The sequence below is a fragment of the Lampris incognitus genome, chromosome 2, assembly GCF_029633865.1.
Source record: "Lampris incognitus isolate fLamInc1 chromosome 2, fLamInc1.hap2, whole genome shotgun sequence".
In the NCBI taxonomy this organism is placed as follows: domain Eukaryota; kingdom Metazoa; phylum Chordata; class Actinopteri; order Lampriformes; family Lampridae; genus Lampris; species Lampris incognitus.
In genome coordinates, this window is record NC_079212.1 from 33,158,452 (window position 1) to 33,186,210 (window position 27,759).

At 45.7% G+C, this 27,759-nt stretch overlaps 1 protein-coding gene across 3 annotated transcripts in view; it reads left to right on the forward strand.

The window, feature by feature from the left end:
• The first annotated feature begins 800 nt into the window (after nt 1-800).
• The window catches only part of sema3bl (sema domain, immunoglobulin domain (Ig), short basic domain, secreted, (semaphorin) 3bl), a 120,040-nt gene continuing 93,081 nt past the window's right edge, over nt 801-27,759 (forward strand). For 2 of the 3 annotated variants that reach the window (XM_056301768.1, XM_056301769.1), the window contains exons 1-2: nt 801-1,168; nt 27,019-27,179. In XM_056301768.1, coding sequence (XP_056157743.1) covers nt 1,063-1,168; nt 27,019-27,179 — 267 coding nt within the window. In that variant the 5' untranslated portion in view covers nt 801-1,062. The remainder of the gene's footprint in view (nt 1,169-27,018; nt 27,180-27,759) is intronic. The other variant, XM_056301770.1, reaches the window with a different exon arrangement.

Genomic DNA, 27,759 nt, shown 5'->3' on the forward strand with positions numbered 1-27,759 from the left:
ATGAGCATTTGGCTTAGCAGACGGAACAAGATGAAAGGCACAGGGTCCACAGACGTCATGCTCATGTTCAGGGGTCTAGTAGCTGCTTGGCTGAAAATAGTTCATGTTTTTCAAACTTAGTTCAAACTTGGAAGGGTTTATTTCTATGTGGGGACATGGGGATGTACTGTGCACAATGGAAGACCAAGTGCTTTTTCTTAATTGTTGAAAAAGGGAAAATAGGGGGAAGGTCTGTATCCTTTTGTTTTTACTGTGTATGGCAATTGTTGTGTTTTTCCACTATGTATATGAGTATTTGTGTTATTGTTATCTTGATGTGACTGAAGAATTGGAACATTAAAGGCTTGGTTAAAGGTCAAAAGGTCTCTCTCTCTCTCTCTCTCTCTCTCTCTCTCTCTCTCTCTCTCTCTCTCTCTCACTCTCTCTCTCTCTCTCTTTCCCTCCAATGTTTGTCCTTTCTGCGAGGCAATAGAAACAGTTTTTCATCATTTTACCGAGTGTGGACTATCGGAAAGCCCCCTTGTTGTTTCAAATACCTTGTTTGAACCACTCAGTGAGACATTCTCTGAAACTGTTTCGTTTTATGAGCTGGATTACAATAAGACACACACATTTCAATATCAGCTGTTGGACTGGAATGTAAACTAAATGAATGTGCCTTTGAAAATCAAATCTCTCTCTCGTTCTCCCTCTCCCTCCCCCCCCCCTCGCTCTCGGAGAGGCGGGCTGAAAGTCGCGCCCCTATGCCTTTAAACAGACTTGTGTCGGACAAGTGCTGGAAGTGAAGGAGTTGTTTCAGAGGTGGCTGGAGCAGCCGAGGGGTTGCCGGCAGACTCTCTCTCTCTCTCCCTCTATCGCTCTCTCTCTCTCTCGCTCTCTCTCTACAGACAGCCCTTTTATACGAACCGATTCTGGAAAAGAGGCATTGTCATTCTGAGATATTAAGTACTAAAAAAAGAAAGAAAAAAAAAGGTCCGAGAGAAACTGAAGTTCACCGGAATACTCCGTTAGTTATTTCAAGTTCTGCTTGGGTGATGCCAAAAAGACATTTCCCTCGGAAGGATGCGGGTGTTTAAAGCTTCTGTCGTCATGTTTCTGTTTGCCTTTCTCTTCGCCACTGTCTCAGCGACCAAGTTAAACGTACCACGTCTCAGGCTGTCATACAAAGGTATTTAATAATGATCCATTTCACCTGCAATGTTGCGTTACTAGCGACCAGCTTTGGCTTTCATTCTGTCCAATCTGCTGTTCCCTAATTTCTTCTGATATAGGTTTTAATCTTGTTTGTTTTTTTTTTTTTTTAAAGTTTTCCCTTGAAAGCAGCCGGCTGCATTATTTGTCATATTGAAGCGGATCGCGCGTGCGTGCGTGCGTGCGTGCGTGCGTGCGTGTGTGTGTGTGTGTGTGTGTGTGTGTGTGTGTCGCTCTGTGAGGGCGCTGCAGGTGGCATTGGTGAGCTTGGTCATCTGAACATCTGGTCAAAATGTGCATCGGTTCACCTCTTTTTAAGAGACACAAGCGAACCCGGTGACTCTTCCCTGGATATGTAGACCTCCCTCATCCCTCTGGCTTCATTCATTCATTCTTTTCTTCTTTTTTTTTAACTAGCTACTTCTCACAGTATTCCTCTTCGTGGTGGTCGGTCGAAATTTACAAGTGAGTTCGGGTCGAAAAGCTGGCTACTGTTTTCAGGACGGGTGCGTGTAGAGCGTGTTTAGGAGGTCGGCATGAATTTAGTTGGCGGTTTCCAGTTTTGCCGGGGGAGACGGGCTTCCGGTCCCCGCTCTGCGGTCAGGAGCAGCGGGGCGCGCGAGACGGCAAAGCCCGTCGTTAATTAAGATTCATTAGGAGTAAATTAGCGGGCTCCCCCCCCCCATTAGCATGATGCGACACGAGTTCTCACAGCGTGTCTCCATAGGCTGTGCCTGGATCACGCAGCCGGCGTGGGTGTGAGTGTTGGGGCTTGTGTTGACGCTGCCAAACCGAACCGACTACTGGGGAATTCGCCTTCACTCTTAGCTGCTTTCGTTAACGTGTGTGGGTCTGCCGTCGTCATCATCATCAGCACCAGCGGCAGATATCGCACAGGATTTCCTCCCGTTTAACCCGGTGTTCTGGGCCGAAAACTCACCCAATTACACCTCCCTTGGCTTCCTGTTGCCTGGGAGAGAGAGGTGATAAAATGAAGAGAAAAAGTGGATGGGAAAAGAATACACACTGTGACTATAACAATAAACAAAGTAGGGGCCACAGGGAGTGCAGTACATAAAGACAGACGTATGAATCCACGTTTGACTGTATACTATAATTACGCCCCGCACTGCTGCTGCAATATCCATAAGCAGAATTATATGGAAAACCCTGCAACCCAATTTCACACTATAGACACAGAGCGGAAAAACCTCTGCAGCTGCAGTCGTGGTGTGAGCTGCATGGTGCCCACAGCCCATAATGTATTGGATATACATTAATTCACAACCTCTATAACGAGGTGCTCTTCAGAACTGTTATTGGTTGTTGCTATGTATTTAACAACAATGTTGGACTGAAGATGTCTCTTACATTTGAAAAAACAATTAACTGCTACTTAGAGAGAGCATGGTTTAGGCTTAACAGAGGATAACATCTGTTTTAGAGTCCGATGAGCCGCTGACCACTTTGGACCCTCTTAGCTTCCTGCCTAAGTGACCTCTATTTTGACCCCATAATGTTCCCTCTTTTACATAATGATCTTCTCTCTCTCCCTCCCTCTCTCTCTCTCTCTCTCTCTCTCTCTCTCTCTCTCTCTCTCTCTCTCTCTCTCTCTCTCTCTCTGTCTCACACACACACACACACACACACACACACACACACACACACACACACACACACACACGCCCAGAGGGTACCTGTACTCCCAGGGGGTTGTAAAAGTAATTTAGCAACAGGAAAACCTGTCATTATCTCATTTCAATCAATTAGTGAGAGGAGTTTAAGCAGGAGAGATCCTATATTTACCTCGTGTTTTTTAAGCGCAAGCTACTCATTCTTTCCTCTCCTCTCCCCTCTCCCCTCTCCTCTCTTACAAAATGGAGGCCAACTCTGCAAAGCCTCTAGCAGTGAGTTGGTCAAAGGTGTGTCCTAGGGTATGTGTGAAGAAGAGTTGGGGCCATATGTCTGTGTACTATTGTGTGCATGTGTGTGCATGCATGTACTATTGTGTGCGTGTGTGTGAGTATGTGTTGTGCGTGCGTGCGTGTTTGCTTGTTCTTAAGCACCCCGCAACCTTCTGCCAAGTGTGTATAGCAAACTCCAAGTCCTCTCCCTCTTTCTCAGTTTCTCTATCGGTGCCTGCTTTTGAAACCGTTTTGCCTTTTTTGTTGTGTGTGTGTTCTCCTTTTCCCCACATCTATCACGCTCTGTTTCATCATTTCTACTCTTCATTTCCCCTCTCCCACTGTTAAACTATTTCTCTCTCCATGTCTTCTTCATGCATCCATTCATTCACATTCTGCTTTTTCAATTCATGCTCTCTGTCACTCACTCACACACACACACACTCTCTCTCCCTCTCAAGCTCCCCCTCTCTCTCTCCCTCTCATGTTCCCCCCCCCCCCTCTAATACAATATTAACTTTATCTTGCCCGGGGGTGCACTTGACAATACAAACACCCACATCAGTGTCCCAGTGTCCCATTTTCATCAGATTATATTGGCTCTCTGATTGCCGCCGCTCATTCAGAGGGAGCTTGCTTGTTTTAGTTTACAGCCAATGAATTAATGAGTTTGTTTTCTCAGTCGGCATGGCCCAAATGCGGCTGGGGTAGTTGGTTTTCCTCAGAGCGGGGCTAATCTGTCAATGGGAAAGTGGGGGGGGGGGCTTGCTGTTGGAATTTAGGGCATTTCCCGTTCTTCAATCTTTTATCCCTCTCCCCTCTTCCTTTATTCTGTTTCATCTCATTTCTCTGCTTCTTTTTCATCCCTCGTTCCCTTTTGCCCTTCACTTGCTTGCACTCCTCCTTTGTCAGAATGTGGTGAAATATCGCTCTCCTCCTTTGCTGTCTCCTTCTCTGTCCTTCCTCTTTCTCTTTCTCTTCCTCCATCACTACCTCCCCACACATCCCACTTGTCTTACCGTCTTACCCCCTCACTCTCTGCCTGTCTGTCTCTTTCTCTCTGTGTTGTAGTCCCTCCCCCCTCTCTCCCCCTTCTCCATTGTAGTCTTTCTCTCAGTTTCTGCTTCTTCCTCCTCTTTCTTGTCCTGGCTGCTCCGTCCATCCACCCATCAAACTCCCTCTTTCTCTATAGTTGTCCTCCTCTTCATCATGATTTTCCCATCCCTCCTTCTTTCCTATCATTTGTCTTTCATTATCTGACCATCTTCCTCGCCCCCTCTAACTTTTCTTGTTGCAAGAACTCCCTCACTCCCTCTTTCTTCCTCTCTCACTCTCCCCCTCTCTCTTCCTCTCTCTCCCTCTCGCTCCCTCCCTCTTTCTCTCCCCCACCCTCTCTCTTTCTTCCCTCACACCTTCTTCCATTTTAACTGCTCCCAGGCTTCTGGAACAGCTTGTAAACGGGGGAAGGAGAGAGCGGAGGGCTTAGAAAGCAGGCCAGTTGGCTCGTCAGAGGAAGACGCCGCTACACTGTGATGCTGCATATGAGCCACAGCTCCGAGGAAAACAAGGTGGAAAAGAGGGAGCAGTTGATGGGTTTTAGTATGTTCGTTACGTCTGACATGCGCTTGAATTTAAAATGTTTGTGTAAGTTTTTTTAATATCCAGTCAAGAGTGTATTTAAGCTAAAGGCTTGATGTTAGATGTCTGGTTTTCCCTAAAAACAGTCCAGTGTGGAAAAAAAAATCCCCTCAGTGCATTTGGACATGCAGCATCAGGAACACCTGCTCTCTCTTACAAATAAACTGACCAGATGAACTTAAGCTGTAAACCCAGGGGTGTATGGGTGGCGTGGCATGGCGTGGCGGTCTATTCCATTGCCTACCAACACGGGGATCGCCGGTTCGAATCCCCGTGTTACCTCCTGCTTGGTTAGGTGTCCCTACAGACACAATTGGCCGTGTCTGCGGGTGGGAAGCCGGATGTGGGTATGTGCCGTGGTTGCCGCACTAGCGCCTCCTCTGGTTGGTTGGGGCGCCTGTTCGGGGGGGAGGGGAACTGGGGGGAATAGCGTGATCTTCCCACACGCTACGCCCCCCTGGGGAAACTCCTGACTGTCAGATGAAAAGAAGCGGCTGGTGACTCCACATGTGTCGGAGGAGGCATGTAGCATAATATCATTATATTGTAACGTGCATGGATAAGTAGACACGTTAGCCCTTGGCTAACGGGTCGGACCCTTTAGTCGACTGGTTAATGTAGCGAATTCGGGGGGCAACCACAGGAACTGCCGCAGCCGGGACGCGAACCCGTATCTCCCGCACTGCGGGAGACATCGCTAACCGCTTGACTAAAGGGTCTGACTCTTTAGCCAAGGGCTAACCTGTCTACTTATCCATGCACATTACAATATTTTTTAATTAGCTTACCACATGGCCTCGATGAGAGCTTTGAATCGATACTCAAATATTCACTGAAATCTATGAAGTATATTTAATCAGTGTCAATTTGTCTTTAAGTGTAGCTCAGTTATTGTTTGGTCCACTTTTGGGTAACACACAACTCATGGTGCAGGTTACCTCTTCGTAAACTAAGCTGCTGTCCTGGCTTTGAATGTCTTGGTGTTGTATTGAGAGAATATAACACGTATGTCCTCCCTTTCAAGTTGATTATATTGACCAAGACTCGAGTGGTTTTTTGGACAGTGTAGGATGGAGGAGGCGGTGAGAGCGCAGCTGTCTGGCAGGCAGACCTGCTGACAGAGGACATGCAGCGGACACCTCGGAGCTGTCGTCTCCACCACCGTCACACTTTGGGTGTCTCTACGATATGAGAGGAAGGGTGTGTGTGTTTGTGTGTGTGTGTGTGTGTGTGTGTGTGTGTGTGAGAGAGAGAGAGAGAGAGAGAGAGAGAGAGAGAGAGAGAGAGAGAGAGAGAGAGAGAGAGAGAGAGAGAGAGAGAGAGAGAGAGAGAGAGAGAGAGAGAGAGAGAGAGAGAGAGAGAGAGAGAGAGAGAGAGAGAGACTGAAAAGAGCGTCACCGAACTATCAGTCATTGTGTCTGATTTGAAAATCTGTGTGTGCGCGGGCGCACGGCACGCAACAGAGAGAGAGAGAGAGATATTTATTGCATCTGATGTAGACATCTGCTTGTGGTGTGTGTGTGTGTGTGTGTGTGTGTGTGTGTGTGCGTGCGTGTGTGTGTGTGTGTGTGTGTGTGTGTGTGTGTGTGTGTGAAAGGATGTCACAGCTGAGGTGCAGTAGTTGAGGTGTGAGAGAAGGAGAGCTGGAAAAAGTGTTCAGACAAAGGCAGAGTGACGGATCGACGGGCGCAGATGGAGCGGAAAGTTGAGTGAGAGCAGAAAAGGTGTGCGAGACGTTGGGGTATGTCCGCATCACACGCTGTATAGAAGGACGAAAGGAAGGAAGGGAGAAAGAGAGGTTGAGGCTAATTTATAAGCTAAATATATTTGCAGAACAAAGGAGTAAGGTCTGCACCCTGAAATGCTCCCACAAACCAATTTCTTCAGCCAAAAAAGTATATTTATATGGGAATCGAACCCAGGTCGCCCACGTGTAAGGGCTTGGCTAATGGGCTGAGATAACACTCTGTCTTTGAGGAGTGTTTCATTGTGCACATCTTCCTCCTTTGTTCTAGTTGTGCTATTTTTGTCTTGCACATTAATAATGTTTTGTGGGTGTGCACACACTTTGTTCCTCTTCTGGTGAGATTTGCAGCCAGCTCAGAAGGGGAGGGGGGGGGTTACTGCAAGCTGCTGGACCCCGATAACACAGAAAGGTGCGGGTGTCCCAAAATAAGAACTGCATCATTCTTTTTTTTAATGGTTATACAGTACTGTGGTTGACATTTAATAGATTTGACAAGGCAGAAAGTTTCCGCATGCTGAGTGTCCAGATGGTGTGGCGGTTTATTCCGCTGGCTACCAACATGGGGATCGCTAGTTCGAATCCCGGCGTTACCTTGGTCAGACACAATTGGCCGTGTTTGCGGGTGGGAAGCCGGATGTGGGTATGTGTTCTGGTCGCTGCACTAGCGCCTCCTCTGGTCGGTCGGGGTGCCTGTTCAGGGGGTGTAGGGGAACTGGAGGAAATAACGTGATTCTCCCACGTGCTACGTCCCCCTGGGGAAACTCTTCACTGTCAGGTGAAAAGAAGCGACTGGCGACTCCGCCTGTATGGAGGAGGCATGTGGTAGTCTGCAGCCCTCCTCGGATCGGCAGAGGGGGTGGAGCAGCAACCGGGATGGCTCGGAAGAGTGGAGTAATTGGCCAATACAACTGGGGAGGGAAAAAAAGGAGGGGTCTAAAATAAATAAATAAAGTTTCCGCATGCTCTTTGCAAATGTATGCATCATCTTGCTCATTCGTAGTATATGACGTAGGCGACAGGCATGGGTGCAAGTCCATGAATTCTGGGATGGCATCCAGCGTGTTACTTGTGCCCCTGTCCACAGGGTTAGTGGTTGGGTCAGGAAGGGCATCCGACATAACATTTTGCCAAATCAGTATGCGGATTGAAGCGGCGTCCGGGTAGTGTAGTGATCTATTCCGTTGCCTACCAACACGGGGGTCGGCGGTTCGAATCCCCGTGTTACCTCCAGCTTGGTCGGGGGTCTCTACAGACACAATTGGCCATGTCTGCAGGTGGGAAGCCGGATATGAAGAGTAGGGTAATTGGCCAAGTACAATTAGGGAGGAAAAGGGGAGGGGGGTATGCAAATTGAATAGACCATACTGGATTGGTCAAGGGCCGGGTTAACAGCGGCCACCATTGGTGCTGTGCCCTCACATGGTAACGATGGAAACTGTAAAATCCAGTGGTGACCCCTGAGAAACAGGGAACAAGCCAAAAGAAGAAGAAGAAGAAGGAAAATATCTTGCTCCTATATAAGTATACAGCACGTAGAGTATTTATGAGACCTACACGACCATGGCAAACTTTTACCAACAATTCATTAGCAGGTAAAACCCAGTTTATACCATGTTTTATTGTTTGTCCGAGGGGGATAATGGTAACACGTCGATATTCTCTCATATAGTACAACACTAAGGTCAGAGATATTAACAAAAGAGAGGACATCACTCAGATATGTTGAGACAATGCAAACGTCTTAAAAGGCCAACGTCCAGGTTTACAGGACTACGACTAGTCATGATCAGGTCCTGCAGAAGACAGCCGGGATGATGAGTGGCTGGATACAACCACTGCCCCGCAGCATCACCCTGCCGTTCAGAGATGTGAGACCAGAGGATTCAACAGGGCTGAGCCTTGTCACCGGTAAAACACACCCCAACCCCACGCTGACACTCTCAAGGTCAGAGAGGACAGACCTCAGCAAGGCACGGCTGCTTTACACAAGTGCGGGCTGTAAAGTAAAACAAGCGCCCCCAATGGCCCCCTGAGATCCAGGTGGAGGCAGGCGGCGTCAACCTGATTTGAGGGGCGAAAAGCTGCACAGAAGTGGGGCGTATAAATCAAAGTCAATGAAAACCACTGGGGCAGGGAAAGGAGTTGAGAAAGCAAGATGCCTGAGAAGGGGGAAAATGTCAAAGAAGTGATGACAGAGAGAGTGAACGAGACAGCGAGAAAGAGAGAGAGAGAGGTATGAAGCATGAGGCTATGCAAAAGAAAGGCTAGTGAATAAATGATTGCCCCACGAATGGAGAGAGAGAAAAGGCAAGTGATGAATTCAAGAGAGAGAGGGATTCTAGAAGTATCAAAGAGCAGAGAGAGAGAGAAAGAGAGAGAGAGAGAGAGAGAGAGAGTGAGAGTGAAGGATTCACAGAAACCTAGGCGGTGCATGAGGGAACGAGGGAACCGTAGATGGTAATGTAAATACCAATAGTGGGCGAGATAAAAGGGGTTCAGGGAATTCGTGGAAGAGAAAAAACGGGAAGGAGTGAGAGAGGTCAATGAAAGGAGTCGACAGATTGGGATAGAGGAAGGGGAAAATGATGAAAGAGGAGGAAAAAGTAAAGACAGAACCGTGAGAGAGAGGAAAGGAGGCAGCGTAGATGAGAGAGAGCAATGTGGACAGAGTGAAAAGATAGACAGATTACAGAAAAAGGAACTGACAGATGAGAGAGAGCGAGAGAGAGGAGGGGGGACCTAAAGGTTTAAAGACAGTGGACTCTTTCAGGAGTAGAGGTTAAGGGTTTGAGACCCAACAATGTGGCTTTGACCACCTGTCATGTAGATTAGTGCTTTCCTCCACACAGGAGCCATGGAAGAGGATGAGTGTGTGTGTGTGTGTGTGTGTGTGTGTGTGTGTGTGTGTGTGTGTGTGTGTGTGTGTGACAGAGAGAGAGAGAGAGAGAGAGAGAGAGAGAGAGAGAGAGAGAGAGAGAGAGAGAGAGAGAGAGAGAGAGTGTTAAAAGTGACAGAGAAGTGTCCTGTGTACATGCATGTAAATGTGTGTATGTGTATATCTGTGTGTGTAATGCAAGTAGTCTGTCTCATCCTTTGTCTTTGGGGAATCTTTAACACTGGATTTTAAAAGTAGATTCGTGTGAAGAGGAAGCCACCATTGTGTGCCAGTAGTGTGAGAGCGAGAGAGGGAGAGCGAGAGAGAGAGAGAGACTGAAAGAGAGAGAGATGGAGAGAGAGAGGGGGAGAGACAGAGGGAGAGCGGAGGGGGCATAGGGAGAGAGCATATTGCATGTGTCTACATACCTGTGTAGTGAAATGTGAATTTGTGTGCGGGCCTGTATGCGGCACATGTATGCATATTTGTGTGTGTGTGTGTGTGTGTGTGTGTGTGTGTGTGTGTGTGTGTGTGTTAGGTTGTGGGCCAGCCAAAACTACTCATTGTAGTGTCTGTGGTGATGGCCATTGTTTTAACTAAAGCCTTACAAATCACAGCGGTGGCCCCTCACCAAAGGGGGTTCAGGCGCTGTAAAACTATTTATCTAAACTTTTAACTCTCTACCCCACCCTGAAGATATATAATATATACCAACCCACCCACCCGCTTCTCGGTCCTCAAGTGGTCTCATCCACCCTTTATTCTCTTCTTATCTGTTCTGTTATATTCTGATCATATTCCCTCTCATCTTATTCCATCACGTTTCATCTTGTCCTGCTATTTTTTTCTATTCAATTTTGTTCTGTTCTGTTCCTGAATTCCTCCTGCTTTCTTCCGTGCTGCCCCCCCCGCTTTGTGTTATGTCCTCTCTTTTTCTTTTATTTTCTTTTGCTCTCTTTTGTGCTGTTGCGCTCTGCACATTGATAGTTTACTGAATGTCTCACTTTCTTTGCTTTCCGCTTTCACGACCAGTGAAATACATTTTGGGACAAAAACGAATTAGGTAGCACAGAAATACGTCGGAAGCGCAACAAAACAGGACATAAACACTTGTCGACGCTCAGCCCTGGGAGATGAAAGCAAGGCTATTGGGTTTGTCTGTTATTGTCACCGCTGCTTGTCTTAATTGCGAGGTTGAAATGATAGATGGCTTGCCAGAGGTCTGAAGTCTTCCTGTAACAACACAGAAGAAAGAGCGAGCAACCCCCTCCACTACCCCCCACTCCGCTTCTTCCCTCCAGCCATCTCTCTCCCAGCCCTCCCTCTCTTCGTTTGGTAAACATCCTCAGCTCTTCTCTTGCGGGGTTTCACTGGGATCATTAAAGGAGTACATGAAACACGTATGTAGGGTTGGGTATTTCCAAGAACGGTGGATTTGATAAGATAACCTGCGTTTCCATTCTCCTTCGGTTCCGAACTTTTGCATATTTCAGTCGCGCTACTGACTGAACTGCAGTGAGCATTTTACAGTCCATAATCTGCCAGGGCGTGCCCCGCACACCTGACGTCACGTCAGTCGTTACTTAGTACGTCATCCAACTCACTCCAGAATTCTTCTTTCTCGTCCATCTCACACCCAGCTTGCGGGGCATATGCTCTGATAACATTCAGCGATACACCTTCGATTGAGAGAGGCGATCTAGAGAAAATCAAATACCAAAATTTTGACCGAATACCTCGATATCGATATTTTGGCAATATGATGACTATTGGTGCTCTCATGAAATATTTACACAATGACATTTTTTAATAAACAGTCATTAGTAATGTGGATATGATGTCCAAACAGGTAGAGACAAATAATATGAGAGCTAGAACAGTCTAGTAAGTTCAAAAAAATTGCTTGTCTTTACTGTACTGCAGCCTTTAAAACCAGGAAAAGACAACACTTATGTCATTTCATGATATTACGATATCCAAAATCTCAGATGATATCTAGTTTTATATGACGATATCTTTATAATATCAATATGTTGCCCAGTCCTAAAGTCTACAAATTATTCTAATATATATTTTCCTTAGATACGAGCTCCGAGAGCACCTCTCCACCTCCGGTCCATCCGCAGAGACCCCCTGTAGTACAGAAACTCCCTTTGCTTTATCCATGAAGGGGAGGATGAGCAAGGAGAAAGTGGATGAAGGTCACCAAGCGGTGACAAGGTTTGTGGTGAAGGGGTTACATCCCTCTGCTACAGTTGAGTCTCCTCTGTTTAGGCATGCAAAATGCATTATTGATATCTGGATAGTCACAGTAATATCTATGGACTTTAGCCTTTTTTTAATATTATCCTGTGTCATAGCACATTTTTCCATTATTAATGTAAATAGTTTTGGCTTGTAATTGTTTTTGTTGTTCATTCCTTATCATAAACAGTATTACTATAAATGAAGGGAACAAAATTTTCTGTCTCAGTTGACAGTTCAATGATTGTAACCTAAATCGGCCAATTTTTGTTCTTGAAATATTTGTTCTTTGTTTCTCTCCAAAATATATTGGAACCAGAACCGAGATTTGATAAGAACTGGATTGGATAAGCAGATCAGAATCGGAGGTGAAAAAATTGAAACGATACCAACCCCTAGAAATATGGGCCAATGTGAGGAAGGAAGGAAAGAAAGAAAGAAGGCAAACAATGTGATGGAATCTTTGGGAAGTTCGGTAATACATACAAACACATTCACACATCCAGTCAACGAGAGAAACAGGGTTCCCCTTGTGTTTGTATGTCTTCCCATGTCACTGCAGTGTCCTCGTATTTGTCAGTTTGGCTCAGAACCAGTAAAAGGTGATTGGAAGAAAAGAACAGAGGTGATGGGAACCCTCTTTAGGGCAGGGGGGGGGGACATAGCATGTCACACACACTGAAGTCTGCTGCTGTGAATAATCCCCCTTTTCCCTGTAGTTTCAATCAATTAGTTCCGCTTGGAGCTGCTGACAAGAGGAGCCAATACAAAAAACTCTACTGTGGACTGATGTATTTATTAGAGACAGCAGCTGACATATAAACTCTCATTCACACACTGACATACACTTGCACACTGGGATAAAGATACACACTCACACAAACTCACGTTCATGTAAACACTTACAAATAAAGAAACATGCATAGAAACACAAACACAGACCCGCACACACATGCACGCATGCAAACACACACATATATACAGATAGACAAACTCTTTTTCTTTACATACACATGCTTTCTCCCACACACAACCGAACACTCACAATGGTGCACACACACAGTCAAATGTGTACACGAAGAACACATACACAAAACTGAAAGTCTCTCCATAGAATACATTTCAGTTAACTGATACCCATTTAACCTATGTGTGTGTGTGTGTGTGTGTGTGTGTGTGTGTGTGTGTGTGTGTGTGTGTGTGTGTGTGTGTGTGTGTGTGTGACTGCGCTCATCTAGCTGGTCTGTTTGGGTATGTGCACGCATCTCTGTGTTTATGTCGATCTGTGTGCTTCTGAAAGATGCATATTGCAACTTGCTGGCCTAAAGAGACTGCCTGTGGGGTATTATTCACTGTGGAAGTCTGTTGGAGTGAATATCAGCTTAGTACTTTATATACTTGACTTTGTAAACTACACAAAATCCCTGCCATTCTCCCGCACTTTTTTCATAAGCTTGGCACTAAAGCAGTGATTCCTTAAATGTAAAAAGCTTTCTATCAACTTTTGAAAGTAATTCCTTTAATTAAATATGGTGCCTCTTGGTCCGAGAGAGCAAAAGTGAGTAGGGGGAGATCCTACTTGCTATGGAGGGAGTAATGTAGAGGCTGAAAGAATCAGAGAGAAGGAGAAGACAGGGGGAATAGTCAAAATATGGATGTGAGAAGGTGAAAGGCTGAGTCAGAAGTGGGAGATATGAGGGAGGATGAGATCCAGGGAGGACCAGGGTCAGTGCCAGAGCATAAAGAACGATGGGCAATCAACTTTTATGGGGGGGGGGCTTATTTTGTTCATCTCACACAGCTTTTTATTAGGTGTATGAATAATATTATCATGTTTCAGGAAAGAAATAAACTATGACAGAGGCGTACATATGTACTGTCACTTATGCACACCAGCACACACACGTATGTCCACAAAACCAGAGGTTATAAACTAAGATGCACAGGTGGAAATGCATTAAATATTTTGTATTTAATACAATACTGCAAGAGGCGATTCTACATAATGAATAAGAATATACATTGGGCCTGTACAGGTGACACAACAAATTAAAGCATAAACATCGTTTGGGCCACATCAAGAACTAGTATGCATAATTATACAATCATATGCACACTCATCCAAACAGTCACAATTACAAAAGTGCAAACATTTTCCCCCCAAGGTGCATAATAGGTGTGTAACGGTACACATATTCGTACAGAAAATGTTCGGTATGGGTCTTTCGGTTCACGCATGTGTACCGAACGAATGCAGCGTCGCTTTAACCACTACACGTGCGGAACTGTTGTGTGTGCGGAATTTAATTTAAAACTCCCGAGTTTCCTCCCGAGCAATTGTCGCAAAGGGCAAGGGCAAATGTTGTACGTTCCGCCTGCCCACTAGGCCAGGCACGCGCACGCCACTGAGAGATTGGCTGTAATTCAGCACAGCACAGTTTTGTAGTTATGGCAAACACAGATAATCCAGAGCTTGAAGATCCAGTACAGCTCAAGTACGGTTGATTTTCTAATTGCTGCATCTTAATGGATATTTATTTTTATAATATTTTCCCCACGGCGCTACGCAACTCTCGCCGTGGGCTACGCGTGACGCTTAGTAGTGACGTCACTAGGACGCGCTCGCAACTCGCATCCGGTGCACCGCGAGTCTGGACGGTTTCGAGCTTGTTTGTTTATTTGAGGTAGTGTTTATGTTGCACAGTCCTAATGTGAAGATGAAGCTGCTAAAGTGAATACAAGCACAGTACAGTTCAAGTACAGCTAATTTTCAAATGCTACACCTTAATCGGTGTTTATGTTTTATTTATTTGAGAGAATATGTATTTTGATTTACATTAAAGCAAATTTGACCTTTTTATTAGTAGGTTGCAGCTGGTTGCAGCAGTAAAGGAAGACAGAGCCATACCAGACCAGTTAGTTCAGTAAACCACTGTTTAAAAAAAGGGGGGGGGCATTTTGTTTTGTTTCTTTCCCCCTCGCTGTACCAAACCGTGACTTCAAAACCGAGGTACGTACCGAAATGATTTTTCTGTACCGTTACACCCCTAGTGCACAAGTGGATTTATGAACTCACCAATAGAACATGCTTTAGCTTTGTTTACTGCCAAGAAAATGTCCACATTAGTGCCGCCCGCCTAACGTCTACGTAACTGTAAGTTCAACCTTGTAATATAAGTAGTATGACCAGTATGTATGCATGTAGCCAATCAACTGATTGGCTGGTCATACAGTGTGGATATGGTAGTTGTTTTTAATTGGCCAGGCAGGGGGTTGTTATTTTTAGTTAGAAATGGTTTCCTGAATGCAAACGATCACTTTTTTGTGCTTTATTTTGCATGACAGTGTTACGTCTTCCATTCCCAAATTGGATGACTTAATTGTACTTATAGCTGTAAAAGTATTTCAGTTTTATTTTATTGTCAGGGAGAGAGTTCAGCTGAGGACGCACAGTGACCTTATTGGACGGGCCTGGATCCCCAAGGCCCATCCATAACGCCGACGCTGGAGAGGACAGCAGAGAGAGAGAGAGAGAGAGAGAGAGAGAGAGAGAGAGAGAGAGAGAGAAGTCAGGGTTAAGAGAGGTGAGATTTGTCTGGGAATCTCAGATGAGAGAGAAAGATTCGAACAAGCATGGAGAGAGAAAGACAGAGAATTAAAAGGAAAAGAGTGAGTTAGAGAAGACAAAAAGAAGAAAGCCACTTTATTTTGTCATTGTATTCTTACAATGAATGTGTTCTCTGCATTTAACCGATCCTATTGTATAGGAGCCGTGGGCAGCCGCAGCGCCCGGGGACCAGCTCCAGTTCTTTTTTTCATTGCCTTTCTCAGGGGTACAGGGAGGAGGATTAACCCTGACAAGTATTTGAGTTACAGTTGGAGAGAGAGATAAAGATGGGTCAAGAGACAGAAAGATGAGAGAGCACGAGAGAGAAAGAGAGAGAGAGAAACCAAGTGAGAAAGTAAGATGAGAAAAAGCAGTGTCCGCTGGGGAGTGAGGAAGGGCGATGTAGGCAGGAGGGGAGGATGAATGGGAGGGAAAGAGAGAGAGGAGGAGGGAGGTGGAGGAGGGTGAGGGTTGACGAGGATCGAGGGTGATGAGGTAACACCCTGTGCTTTGTTTTGATTGGCCCAGCAGGGGAGATCGGGTAACCACCATCCTGATAGGAACTCTGAGAATACCAAGAGAAAATTTGGTGTGTGTGTGTGCGCGCGCGTGTGTATGTGTTGTGTTTTTGAGATGGAGAGCGAGAGAGAGAGTAGGGTAGTGTTGGTAAAGGAAAATGAATAGAGAAGGAACGTGGAAAAAGAAAGAAAGAAAAAGTCTGTGTTTATATATTTCATTTTTTTCTCAGGGTTTAGCTCCAAGTTTTCAAATGTTTGTGCAAATTCTTGGATAAGTGCTTTTAAGTGTTTGTGTGGCTACAGTGTGTGTGTGTGTGTGTGTGTGTGTGTGGGTCACTGACTTTTGGCAGTGTCCTGGCAGGAGTGAGGGAGATATGGAGTTTATCAGCAATGACCTCAGAGCCCGCTGTTGTATTTCAACTTTATGCTGGGGTTTTTGTGTACGTGAACAATGGTCACATGGTCACATGCCATAAGTGAGGTTGCGTTTAATGTACACGTATAGCATGCACTTCAGGAGTCTGTATGTACTTCACACTCGCTTTGTGTTTGTGTGTGTGTGTGTGTGTGTGTGTGTGTGTATGTGTGTGTGTGTGTGTGTGTGTGTGTGCGTAATTACATGTATTGGAGCCATTCATATATATGCTTGAAAGGCAGTGTAGGGTGAACATACCATGCTTGCTCACGTACACTGTGTCTTTTCTGTGTGTGTTAAGGCACGTGTGTTTTGGTGTTTCAGACTTTAATATGTGTACTGGGTAAAATCACACCCAGAGTGAGGCACGGAAACAGGTTGGCAGCGATTCAGGCTGACCTGGCTTTATTTGGGCATGAGGATATCTGACCTGGCTGTGCTTTCTGTGCCAAGTGACTCCCCTGCGAGTGTAAAGCGTCACGACGGAGATATAAGAGCGGTGAGTGAGAACAGGAGAAAAAGAGGTTGCCTTTTCACTATACGATAAAACCGATTGTAAGCCTGAGTTGACTATAGCACACCTACCAAAGCTGCTGAGAGTTATCAGGGAGAGCAGAAATGTTGGGAAGTGTAAAATCATACTTCAGGAGTTGAATTTGATGTTGTGATTGCCACACCTCCACACTTGCCTTTTAACTATTTACATGATTATAATAGCTTCACTTTTATGCTTCTTTTCTTAAACCAAAGTTCACAAAGTTTCATGATGGACACAAATAATAGACGCCGAGGCACGGTTGCACAAGACCAAAATATAGTCAGTGGCAGGATGGTGAGAGTCAAGGGGGAGTGGGGGAAAGTAGCTGCGTTCGTGTGTCTGTGTGTATCAATGAACAATGGTTGGGTGGGATTCAGACACAGGTAGAAGTAAAGTAAAAGATTTATCTGTATGGATGGATTACAGACATGGGAGTCGCTAGTTGGAGGTGAGGGGGGGGATACATTCTCGGGGGCCCCAAGATGAAGGGGGCCCTTCAGAAAGGAGAGACGACATCCAAGGGTCTCCAGAATCCATTCTGGTCACAGGGCTCCAGAGTTCATAGCAGAAACTGTGGCAGTGTTCAGCTCCTCTTAGTGATATGCCCATCCCCTTAACTACAGTAAAGAGGAGGTGGGGAACGCGAGGAATAGGAGGGAGGCAGAGAGGGGAGGGGGCTGCAGACAGGAGGAGTGTCAGGGAGATATGATTTGTGTATGCACTGGATTCCTCACATACTCGACACACTGCAACAATACACAGCAGTTATCTAATGGCACCTTGGGAAGTCTGTTAATGTAATGAGTCTAATTACTGTGTGTGTGTGTGTGTGTGTGTGTGTGTGTGTGTGTGTGTGTGTGTGTGTGTGTGTGTGTGTGTGTGTATGTATGTATGTTCCTGATATAAAGTGTAACCATAGGGGTCTAATAGACTGCAGATGTGTACCCAGCAACTTCTCAATAATACTGATACTCCTGTGTGCATGTGTGTGCGCCTGTGCGTGGGTGTGTATTTGCATGAGGATCACTCATCAGTTAAACACTGCACACACAGTGCCTGGGCCCAATATGTATATCAGAGAAGTTAGCGTGATGATTAAGGAGTCAGCTTTGTATTTTTTTTTTGGTCTCGCTGTCTTTTACCTTCTCTTTCTCTGTATTCCCTGTATAGTTTTCATATTATCCTGTCTCCCACACTCCCTTCTTACGCCCTTAGTTGTCAGCACTATACATAAATAAGAGCTCTTTGTTACATTTATGTAAAAATGAATCATAATCATCATCATCCCCATCATCCCCATACTGTAGTGCGAAGCAGTAATTTCGTGTAGAGTGCACCGTGTCCTTAGACTAGAAAATTGCCATGGAAATGCAGGCATTTCATTTAAAAGTTGTATCATTTTTTTTATTTTTTTGGGGGGAGGGGATTTTCCCCCCTTTTTCTCCCCAATTGTATCCGGCCAATTACCCCACTCTTCCGAGCTGTCCTGGTCGCTGCTCCACCCCCTCTGCCGATCCGGGGAGGGCTGCAGACTACCACATGCCTCCTCCGATACATGTGGAGTCGCCAGCCACTTTTCACCTGACAGGAGTTTCACCAGGAGGACGTAGCATGTGGGAGGATAATGCTATTTCCCCCAGCTCCCCCTCCCCCCTGAACAGGTGCCCCGACTGACCAGAGGATGCGCTAGTGCAGCGACCAGGATGCATACCCACATCCGGCTTCCCACCCACAGACACGGCTAATTTTGTCTGTAGGGATGCGTGACCAAGCCGGAGGTAACAACGGGATTCAAACTGGCGATCCCCATGTTGGTAGACAACAGAATAGACTGCCGTGCCACCCGGACCCCTAAAAGTTGTATAATTTCAGTCGGCCCTTGCTATAACATGGTCATTTGATAATGTTAAAGCTATGCCTGGGCCTCCATGACAGTATGACACCATGTCATCACTGACACCTTTGCTGTACTGGTTAATGATAGGCTGTGGTACCGCTCCCTTCATGGTACCTCTCCCTTCACAGTTGACTCACCACACTAATGTACCGTAGAGTCACCGGCAAAGTTGTCATTTGGCACAATCTTTGTGAGAGAGATTATTGGGGGCGTCATGCTCATGCAACTTGATGAACAGGTACCATGTAAACACAGGTCTAACCTCGTCATCCTGGGTTCAGATACAGTACTGATAAAGACCATTGCTGCCCGTTTTCCTCTCCCGTTCTGTACACAACCCCCGTGTATTTCCTGTCTGTCTGTCGATGCTGTACTGTCAAATAAAATAAAATATTCTCCAAGAAAAACATAAAATAGGATGAAAAATATGTTTTTGTGATGTATGTTCAGTTTCTCCACTGCATATGTACCATGCTGTACTCATAACGGACCCCCAGCTGATCCGTTATCAGCACTCTGTGGTTTACTGTTGGAGCACTGACCAGTCACGTGTGTGTGTGTGTGTGTGTGTGTGTGTGTGTGTGTGTGTGTGTGTGTGTGTGTGTGTGTGTGTGTGTGTGTGTGCGTGCATGCTTGATTGTGTGTGCATGTGTGTGTGTGTGCGTGCGTGTGTTTGTTTTTGTGCAGAAGAGGAGTATGATGATGAGACACCCCACCTCAGTGCATGCCAGCACTGTTTGCCGGCCACTGTAAAAATCTCCACAGGAGATATCAAACATCTAAACAAACTTTTAAATAGTTTTTAGAGCCTTAAGGCTGGTAATTAATACATATTAAATGAGATCCTCGATTTCACTTTAAATCAAGCATAATTAGATTTAATTTCGATACAGTGTACCCATTTCTGACTCAAGATAACATGTATCTTATCAGTAAGATTTGCATATAATTATATTTCATTTTGGTACAGCAACAGCTCATCTCTGACTTTTGCTGTCTACTATTTCAACCTCAGCTTCATTCAGCTTCTACCGAACAGCCCAGAATGGAAACACATGCCCTGCTGGGCCTGTGTGAATATGCCACACGATATTTCCACACTGGAAAACACATATTTTGCTACCTACTCCATATTCACAGGGCATTTGTTATACCTCTTGCCAACATCATCATTAAGTTATGAAACACCTCATAACAGGTACCATCCAGAGTAATGGTTAGGTCCATGTGCCGTCTGTAACTGGGCCAAGCTAAGGCTGCACACTTTGTGCTCGCTGCCACGTTCTGACCAACACCTTGTGTCTTCAAGACGCCAACTTATGAAAATGATGCACGACGGCCTTATTTTCACAGCTTTTGAGCGAATTTCAGCAGGCCAAGGTTCATGAACGCCGATCCATCGACACAGACGGCGCAAAAGCATCAGTCCAAGTGAAACCATGAAAATTTCTATAACCAGATTTACGACTTTTCCGTGACAGCGGAGCGTTGGCTTTTTAAACGCTGCCGTTCCTCGATCTCTGATTTTTGATCGATGCCAGGGCACGGCTGTGCTCGCTAAGCAGAACATTTGCAATGTAAACAAATGCGAAAATAATTTATCAAATAAATATCTTTGATGGTCTCAGCGGTCACCGCAGCGTGATCCAATAGTTGAGGTCGGACGCGCACAGTGGAACCAGATGGCTGCGGGGGTGTCGCTTCGGGTTGGCCAGGCTGCTGTGTGTCAGGCTGGTGTCGGCTGGCGGCCTATAGGGAAATGAAACACATTGGAGACAGATGTAGGTTTTCCTATAGACCCTGTAAGTCATTTGGTGCATGCATAGGGTGAAGTTCAGAGACAAGAGGAGGGACAAAAAGCATTAGGAGGGAGAAGGGGAAGAGAGGACGAGAGAGAGAGGGATGGAAAGAAACAGTGGGGCTGACAGACATGCAAGATGAAAGTCATATAACATACAAAACATAAGTATATGTTTGAAAGAAAGGTTGACACAAGTGGAGGAAAGGAGAGAGAGAGAGAGTAAAATGGCCTTACAGACGATGTTACAGATGAAAGAGAAGACAGTGGTGGAGGGGTTAAGGTGGATGAATTGAAGGAGTGATAGAGAGGTGTGTGTGTGTGTGTGTGTGTGTGTGTGTGTGTGTGTGTGTGTGCTTGTATGCATGCATGCATGCATGTGTGTGTGCCTGGTTGCTATGTATTCGATCAAAAAGACATGCACGTTAGGGTTAATACTCCTGCCTGTGCCCCTGAGCAAGGCAGTGGAAAGGAGAACTGGAGTTGGTCCCCGGGTGCTGCAGCTGCCCACTGCTACTATACAGTAGGATGGGTTAAGTGCAGAGAACACATTCACTGTAACCAAACAACTGTGCAATGACAAAAATAAAATGGCGTTCTTCTTTCTTTCTTCTTGCTGCTTATTTGTGCATGACTCTGTGTGATGCATTTGATCAAACAGAGGCAGATAGGAGGAAGAGAGAGACAGGAGGGAGAGAGAGAGAGAGAGAGGGCGGGAAACATCAAACAAGAACATACTGATCATGTGCTTGCTTTGCTGTCCTCTGTTTGTGTTCATGTGTGGTATGTTTTCAGGAGAGCGAAAGAGAGAGAGATAGGGAAAGAGAGAGAGATAGGGAGAGAGGGAGAGAGAGCAGGGAAATTTAAAAGTTCAGGCAGGCAATTCTATGCCTTAATCATCCCAGGGAACGGGGCCAGGAAATGGTAGTTTAGGAACGACGTGTCCTCCACAACATTAATTACAAGTCTGTGATCAAAGTGGCGTTGGCAAAACCCACACGCCAGCACACATGTCTCCACTTCTTTCCAATGGGTGCAAACCCTTAACTGATAGCCCTGCAGACACCGGGGGGATGTTGTGATGTGAAGCCAAAGGGATCAAGCAATCAATCAAGTTGCATTTTATATGCAATGTATATATATATATATAGGGATGCTGCAATGCTGTCTGTTGCAACTTTAACATGCGTCACGTTACTGTTCTGTTCATAGTAATGGACACTGCGATGGCACAGTAAATTGTATGTAAGCTTTTTCTTCAGGAACCCATTTATATCTGTCTCCATAAACCCTCTCTAGAAAACCGGAATGGTAGACCTCAGTCAAAACACACGCACGCACGCACGCACGCACGCACGCACGCACGCACGCACGCACGCACACACACACACACACACACACACACACACACACACACACACACATGCCTTCTTGTCAATCTCCCGTCACTCAGTTTCCACCCCAGCCCAGGGGTCGTCCCGGTACTTGTAGCTGTGTGGAAAAAGTTGAACTTGTGGAGACAGACAGTCAGAAGTAGACTAGAGAACTGCAGAGGAGCCAGGGCCGTTCCCATGTGCCGCCGTTAAACTCTGTAATGAACACACTGGTGAGACATTCCTCCCAAAATATCCAGCCTCCAAGTGAAGGTGTAGTTCCTTTATCCTATATTAGGTAGTACCACTGGAAATGTAGTGTGCTTCGTGGGGTTATGCCTCCGTCTGTTTTTACCCGTCTAATACTGTCTGAAGTGTCACTGCTGATATCTGCGTAGGATCTATTGTTTAACACATGAACTGCTGAAGGATTTTAGACTATCGAATGCTCGGCGTTTCTACTCTGTTTCGGTCTGTCAGTCTGTTTGTGCTTTGTGGGTTTGTCCGTCTGCCAGCACTGTCTGGTAAATTCAGTCTGCACGTTTTCTCCCTCGCCCAGACGGACGCAAGCTGAAAGGGATCGATGTGCACTTTGTCTGCTGTGTTGTAGTTGTTGCAGCATTTGTGGTATTGTCTTCTTTTCCTCAAGTTAAATGGAAGTCATAAACAGTGGCCTTTCGTGTGCTAGATATCATTTCTGCTGCATTCCTTGCAAAGGGGTGGAAATCAGGACTATACGTTTTTATTCTGGCCTTGAGCAGCAGATGAAATTCAGATGTGCATCATCTCGGGTAATCCGTGCTTTCTTTTTCCTTGTGATGCGTCGGATGATCGAAAGTTGTCAGTGTTTGGCTTTAGGATGCTGTGGTGTGTGTGTTTGCTGATGGAGACGTCCTTGACCAAACCAGGGACCTGCTGTTAATGGGACCATGTCTCCAACCACAAGACTTCTGCCTGCCTCCCTCTCTGCCCGTCCGATTTGTTTTCTCTCTCCTTTCTTTAAACCGCCCTTTCTCTCTCTCTCTTTCTCTCTCTCTCTTTCTCTCTCTCTCTCTCTCTCTCTCTCTCTCTCTCTCTCTCTCTCTGACTCTTTTACTCTCTATCTCTCTCCCTGTCTAACTCTCCCTCCCTCTCTCTCGCTGATGTAAAATTGCTGTTTACTAGGATGGTGAAAGCCAGAATGGTGACTGATTTTTGTTATTACAGAGGAATGAAAGGTATCCAGCAGTCCGGTGTTATCTGGGCTCATGGGGATGTGTTGTGCTCGGTAAAAGACAACCAACTTGTTTTTTTCCCAAGAGAATTGATGCGATTTATTTATTTTTAAGTATCTACTTATTTGATTGTGTTTTGAATATGGTTGTATTTTTTTAAATAAAAGTTAATTTTACAAATCAACTCTCTCTCTCTCTCTCTCTCTCTCTCTCTCTCTCTCTCTCTCTCTCTCTCTCGCTCTCTCGCTCTCTCTCTCTAATTTCCCAGCTTTTCTTTTTATGTTCACCAGTTTATGTGTTCCTGCTTGGGTGCCTCTCTCCCTCTCTCTCCCTGTCTAACTCTCTCTCTCTCGCTCGTTGTCTCTCTCTCCGTCTAACTCCCTCTCTCCCTCTCTCTTTCGCTCGCTGTCTCTCTCTCACTCGCTGTCTCTCTCTCTCGCTATCGCTCTCCCTCTAATCCTCTCTCTTTCCCATCTCTGCCTATTCATTATGTTCTCTCTGTGACTCCTGCCAGCTGCTGTAAACCTTTATACCCAGCGTTTCCACATTGCTACTCTCCACATCTTTGCACAATCTTCAAATAGCTTTTTTACAACAGCGTTTTAATGCAGTCCATTTAGCTTGGCCCCAGTAAAAGACATTGTTTCACCAGACCCCAATTAAAACCTCTCTGGGTTCGGCTTGTGCCACCTCGGTTTACCCATTCACCGTGGTAAGGTTTGGCTAATGTGAAGGTGCTATTAGGCAGTATATGAGAGGAAAATCAGGCTCACGTGTCAAGCCATTAAAACCATGTCAAATGTGCTCTCTGCCAGTGGTAATCAGGGTGAGCCAGGGTCAACATGGTTTAAGTGTGTGTGTGTGGGGGGGGGGGCAGAGAGTAAATGATTAAGGGTTTTATATGTAGTGCGTGTTTATATATATATGTTTATGTGTGTGTGTGTGTGTGTGTGTGTGTGTGTGTGTGTGTGTGTGTGTGCACGTGCACAGGTCTGTCTGGATGTGTTCAGCAATGGACAGAGAAGACAGTGAGAAATATGAGAGAGAGTGTGTGTGTGTGTATGTGTGTGTTTGCAATCAAGTACTGTGTGTATGTGTCGTAATCTATATGTGCCTCTGTTTATATCCCTGTATCTGTGTGTGTGTGTGTGTGTGTGTGTGTGTGTGTGTGTGTATGTGTGTGTGTAAGGCCCCACAGTGATGGACAAGGCTTACTGGTGTACTGGAGCCCTTCTTCCTTACTCACCCAACACTCCTCCTGCAAGTGATGAGTGACTGACTGAGGCTTCTCTCTCACCGTATGTGTGTGTGTGTGTGTGTACAAGTGCATCATTTCGTGTGTGCCCATGTACAATTGAAAAATTGAGAGCGGGGGGGAATAAAGCGGGAGAGAAAGGAGTGATGAGAGATGGATGGAGAGCCTGCTTAGTGGAAATGTTATGCTCGAGAGACTAAAGACACCCAATCTCTATCTTCATCACCTCCACTCACATATCCTGCCTCTTCGTCCTCTCTTTATTTTTATTCCCTCTTATCACGGCGACTGTGGTAATACATCTACTGTACAGAGGGAAAGAGAGAAAAAGAAAGAGTGAAAACATAAGAGAAAGAGGGCTGGTGATTGTGTATAAATGTGTGCGTAAAGAGGAGAGACGCTGAAAGAGAGAAAGAGTAAAAAGAATGGCTGTGTAGAGGTAGAGTTAGGAAGGGGAGACAGAGAGTGATTCTAGAGAGGGAGAGAGGGGGAGAGAGAGAGAGAGAGAGAGAGAGAGAGAGAGAGAGAGAGAGAGAGAGAGAGAGCAGTAAAGAACAAGAGAGGAGGGCAGAGCTGAGAATTAGCACAGCATATTGAGCTGAACTGGAAGTCAGCCCTGTCGCTACCACTCCTGCAGAGATGGTGCAACAACCTTCTGCCGTTCAAGTCGCTGCCAGAACACAGAGGAGAGCCAGGTGTGGCCCTGTTGTCAACACACACACACACACACACACACACACCATGTGGATGGGTGAACCACGTGTGCATTGTGCGTGTCCCTTACATGCAGATACGTGGCATAACTTAATGATGGCATAACTTAATGATGGCAAAACTTAACGATGTGGTGCCTGACATGTTTTGCATCACCCAATCCAATTGTTCAATTTGGTGCAGGGTTGTGACCCAGTATATCACAAAACGCAATGCTCACATGAGATTGAAAGTGCGGTATTCAGACGCGGTGGCTGTCAGAGTATGGCGGAGCGAGCGGGAACCTCAGAGGTCCTTTTGGGGCCCCAGAAAAACGAGGAATGTAATGACTGTCCTGACCCTGGTCTCTGCTGTCACGCCTCTGTCAGAGGTTTCCAATAGTCTTGAAGCTGAACAATATAAGGAACTGTTATATCAGGCAACAAAAAAAAAAAGAGATTGCATGAGAATGCCTATTCCAAGTTGCTTTCACAACTAGAGCCCCCCCCCCCCCTCGGGTTGTACACTTCATTGCCAAACGATTACAATGAGAAGGAGTGTTTTGCTAAGGACAAGCGCAGCAGTATATGATGAAAACAATATTCAGAACATCTTGAGGTCCTCTGTTGGGGTAAAACAGAACAAAGCTATTAAACAAGTAGAACAATAATGAATTTGTTGAGATAAAATCAAGGGGTGCTGTACAGTAATTGAACGTAGGCCTGTTACAACAGGACACAGAATCGGTACTGCGGTCGAGCCAGCTTTGTTACGCTGAGTCAAACCATGCACACTTAAGAGCGGCTGCAAAGCCAAGCCAACTGAACCACTTCAGAACCATAGGATTAAACTCAGTGCGCTGTTTCGGAGGTTTCTGAGCTTGGTTCCTGAAACCCTCTACTGTTCTGGAAGCTCTTCTGATCCAGTCGAGGAGTCGCGCACAAATCACCGGAAACACAAGCAGATGTTGTCATATGGTTGCATACGTACACATGTAAATATGTACTTGCGTTTGCTGACACGCAAACACATATGCGTGCATAAAGGAACACTTCTGTGCATGTATGTGCGAGCACACACACACATGCACGCACACACATGCACACGTACACACTTTCATAAAACTACATGCAAGCTTCATATGCATGACCCTGCTTGCACACAGACATCACACATGTGCATGTATATATGTTTATGTATAGTACACACACGTGTGTATGCATGCATGCAGCCACACACACACACACACACACACACACACACACACACACACACACACACACACACACACACACACACACACACACACACACACATGTACATACAGCAGGAAGGCCAGACCCAGAACAAATCTTGCACTGATACAATGAGAAACAGATCCTTGGGGATTTTATCATAAGCCCTCTCTTTGAGCACACACTGAGCCCATTTATAGTAATTCTCCATAAGGACTTAGATTTTATTGATATGGATCTAAGTTGTTTTTTGTTTCTTTAACTTGTTTTCCCCCCTGCTTTTTGTCTCCTCCCTTTATTCCTAACCTCTCACACCTTGTTTATATGTTAAGTTTTACTCTATATAATTCGAATATCGTATCTGTCTCTCATCTTTGTTTCAGTAAAATGCGTTGGGTTGTTGCTTGCTATAAGCATCCTTTGACATCCTGTGTGTGTGTGTGTTCAGTTGGTGGGATTGTATGCTTTATTACCTCATGTAAAATGTCTCTGAGCATGTGAAGACTGCAATACAAATAAAAGTTAATGTGCCGATATAACATGTCCTATATAAACCTGGAAACTGCTGTGCAGCCACTATTCATTATTTACCCACTATTTATTATTTACATATCATTTTCCCCTTTTCTCCTCTTTCTCTGCTTCTCTTCCCCCACCACCATTCTCTCTCACCATTACTCTTCCTCTCTTACCTCTCTTCCACTCTTCCACTCTTCCTCTCCACTCATCCTCATCTCACCCTCTCACCCCTAATCCCTTTACTTTCTCACACCACTTCTCTTTCTTTCTTCTCACAACCTTGTTTACCTTTCTTTTCTCCCTCTGTTTCTCTTTGGCCCTCTGTCACCCCCCATCTTTCTTTCTCTCTCTGACCAGATCTGCTGTCCAGCAACAGGTCATCCATCTTCAACGGACACCACGGACAGCTCTCGCTGACCGCCGTCTTCCTGGATGAGTACCACGACCGACTCTTCTTGGGAGGGAAAGATGTGCTGTACTCCCTCACGCTGGGACCTGTTAGCACGGAGTCCAAAGAGGTGAATATTCAAAAAGACAATGCTGTATTTTACAGTCTGGCCACTGTGGTGTCTTGGTTCTAGCAATGTTATTGTCACAGTCTCACTGAGGCCAGTAGATATGTGCATCATCTGCAGATTTGTGGGATACGGATAACTTGCTAGCTATTCTGCCAGTCTTTCCTGCAGTTTTTTTCCTCTGAGCACAACATATTTATAAATACTTACTTTTAACAATCTGCTGACAGGTGAGACAGACAACCACGTGAAAGTCAACATGACTGACTTTATAAAAAAAGAAAAAGAACGGTGTCTGGGTGGCGTAGTGGTCTACTCCATTGCCTACCAACATGGGGATTGCCCGTTCGAATCCCCGTGTTACCTGTGGCTTGGTCGGTTGCCCCTATACACACAATTGGCCATGTCTGGGGGTGGGAAGCTGGATGTGGGTATGTGTCCTGGTTGCTGCACTAGCACCTCCTTTGGTCAGTCAGGGCACCTGTTCAGGGGGGAGGGGGAACTAGGGGGAAGAGCGTGATCCTCCCACATTTTACGTCCCCCTGGTGAAACTCCTCACTGTCAGGTGCAAAGAAGCGGCTGG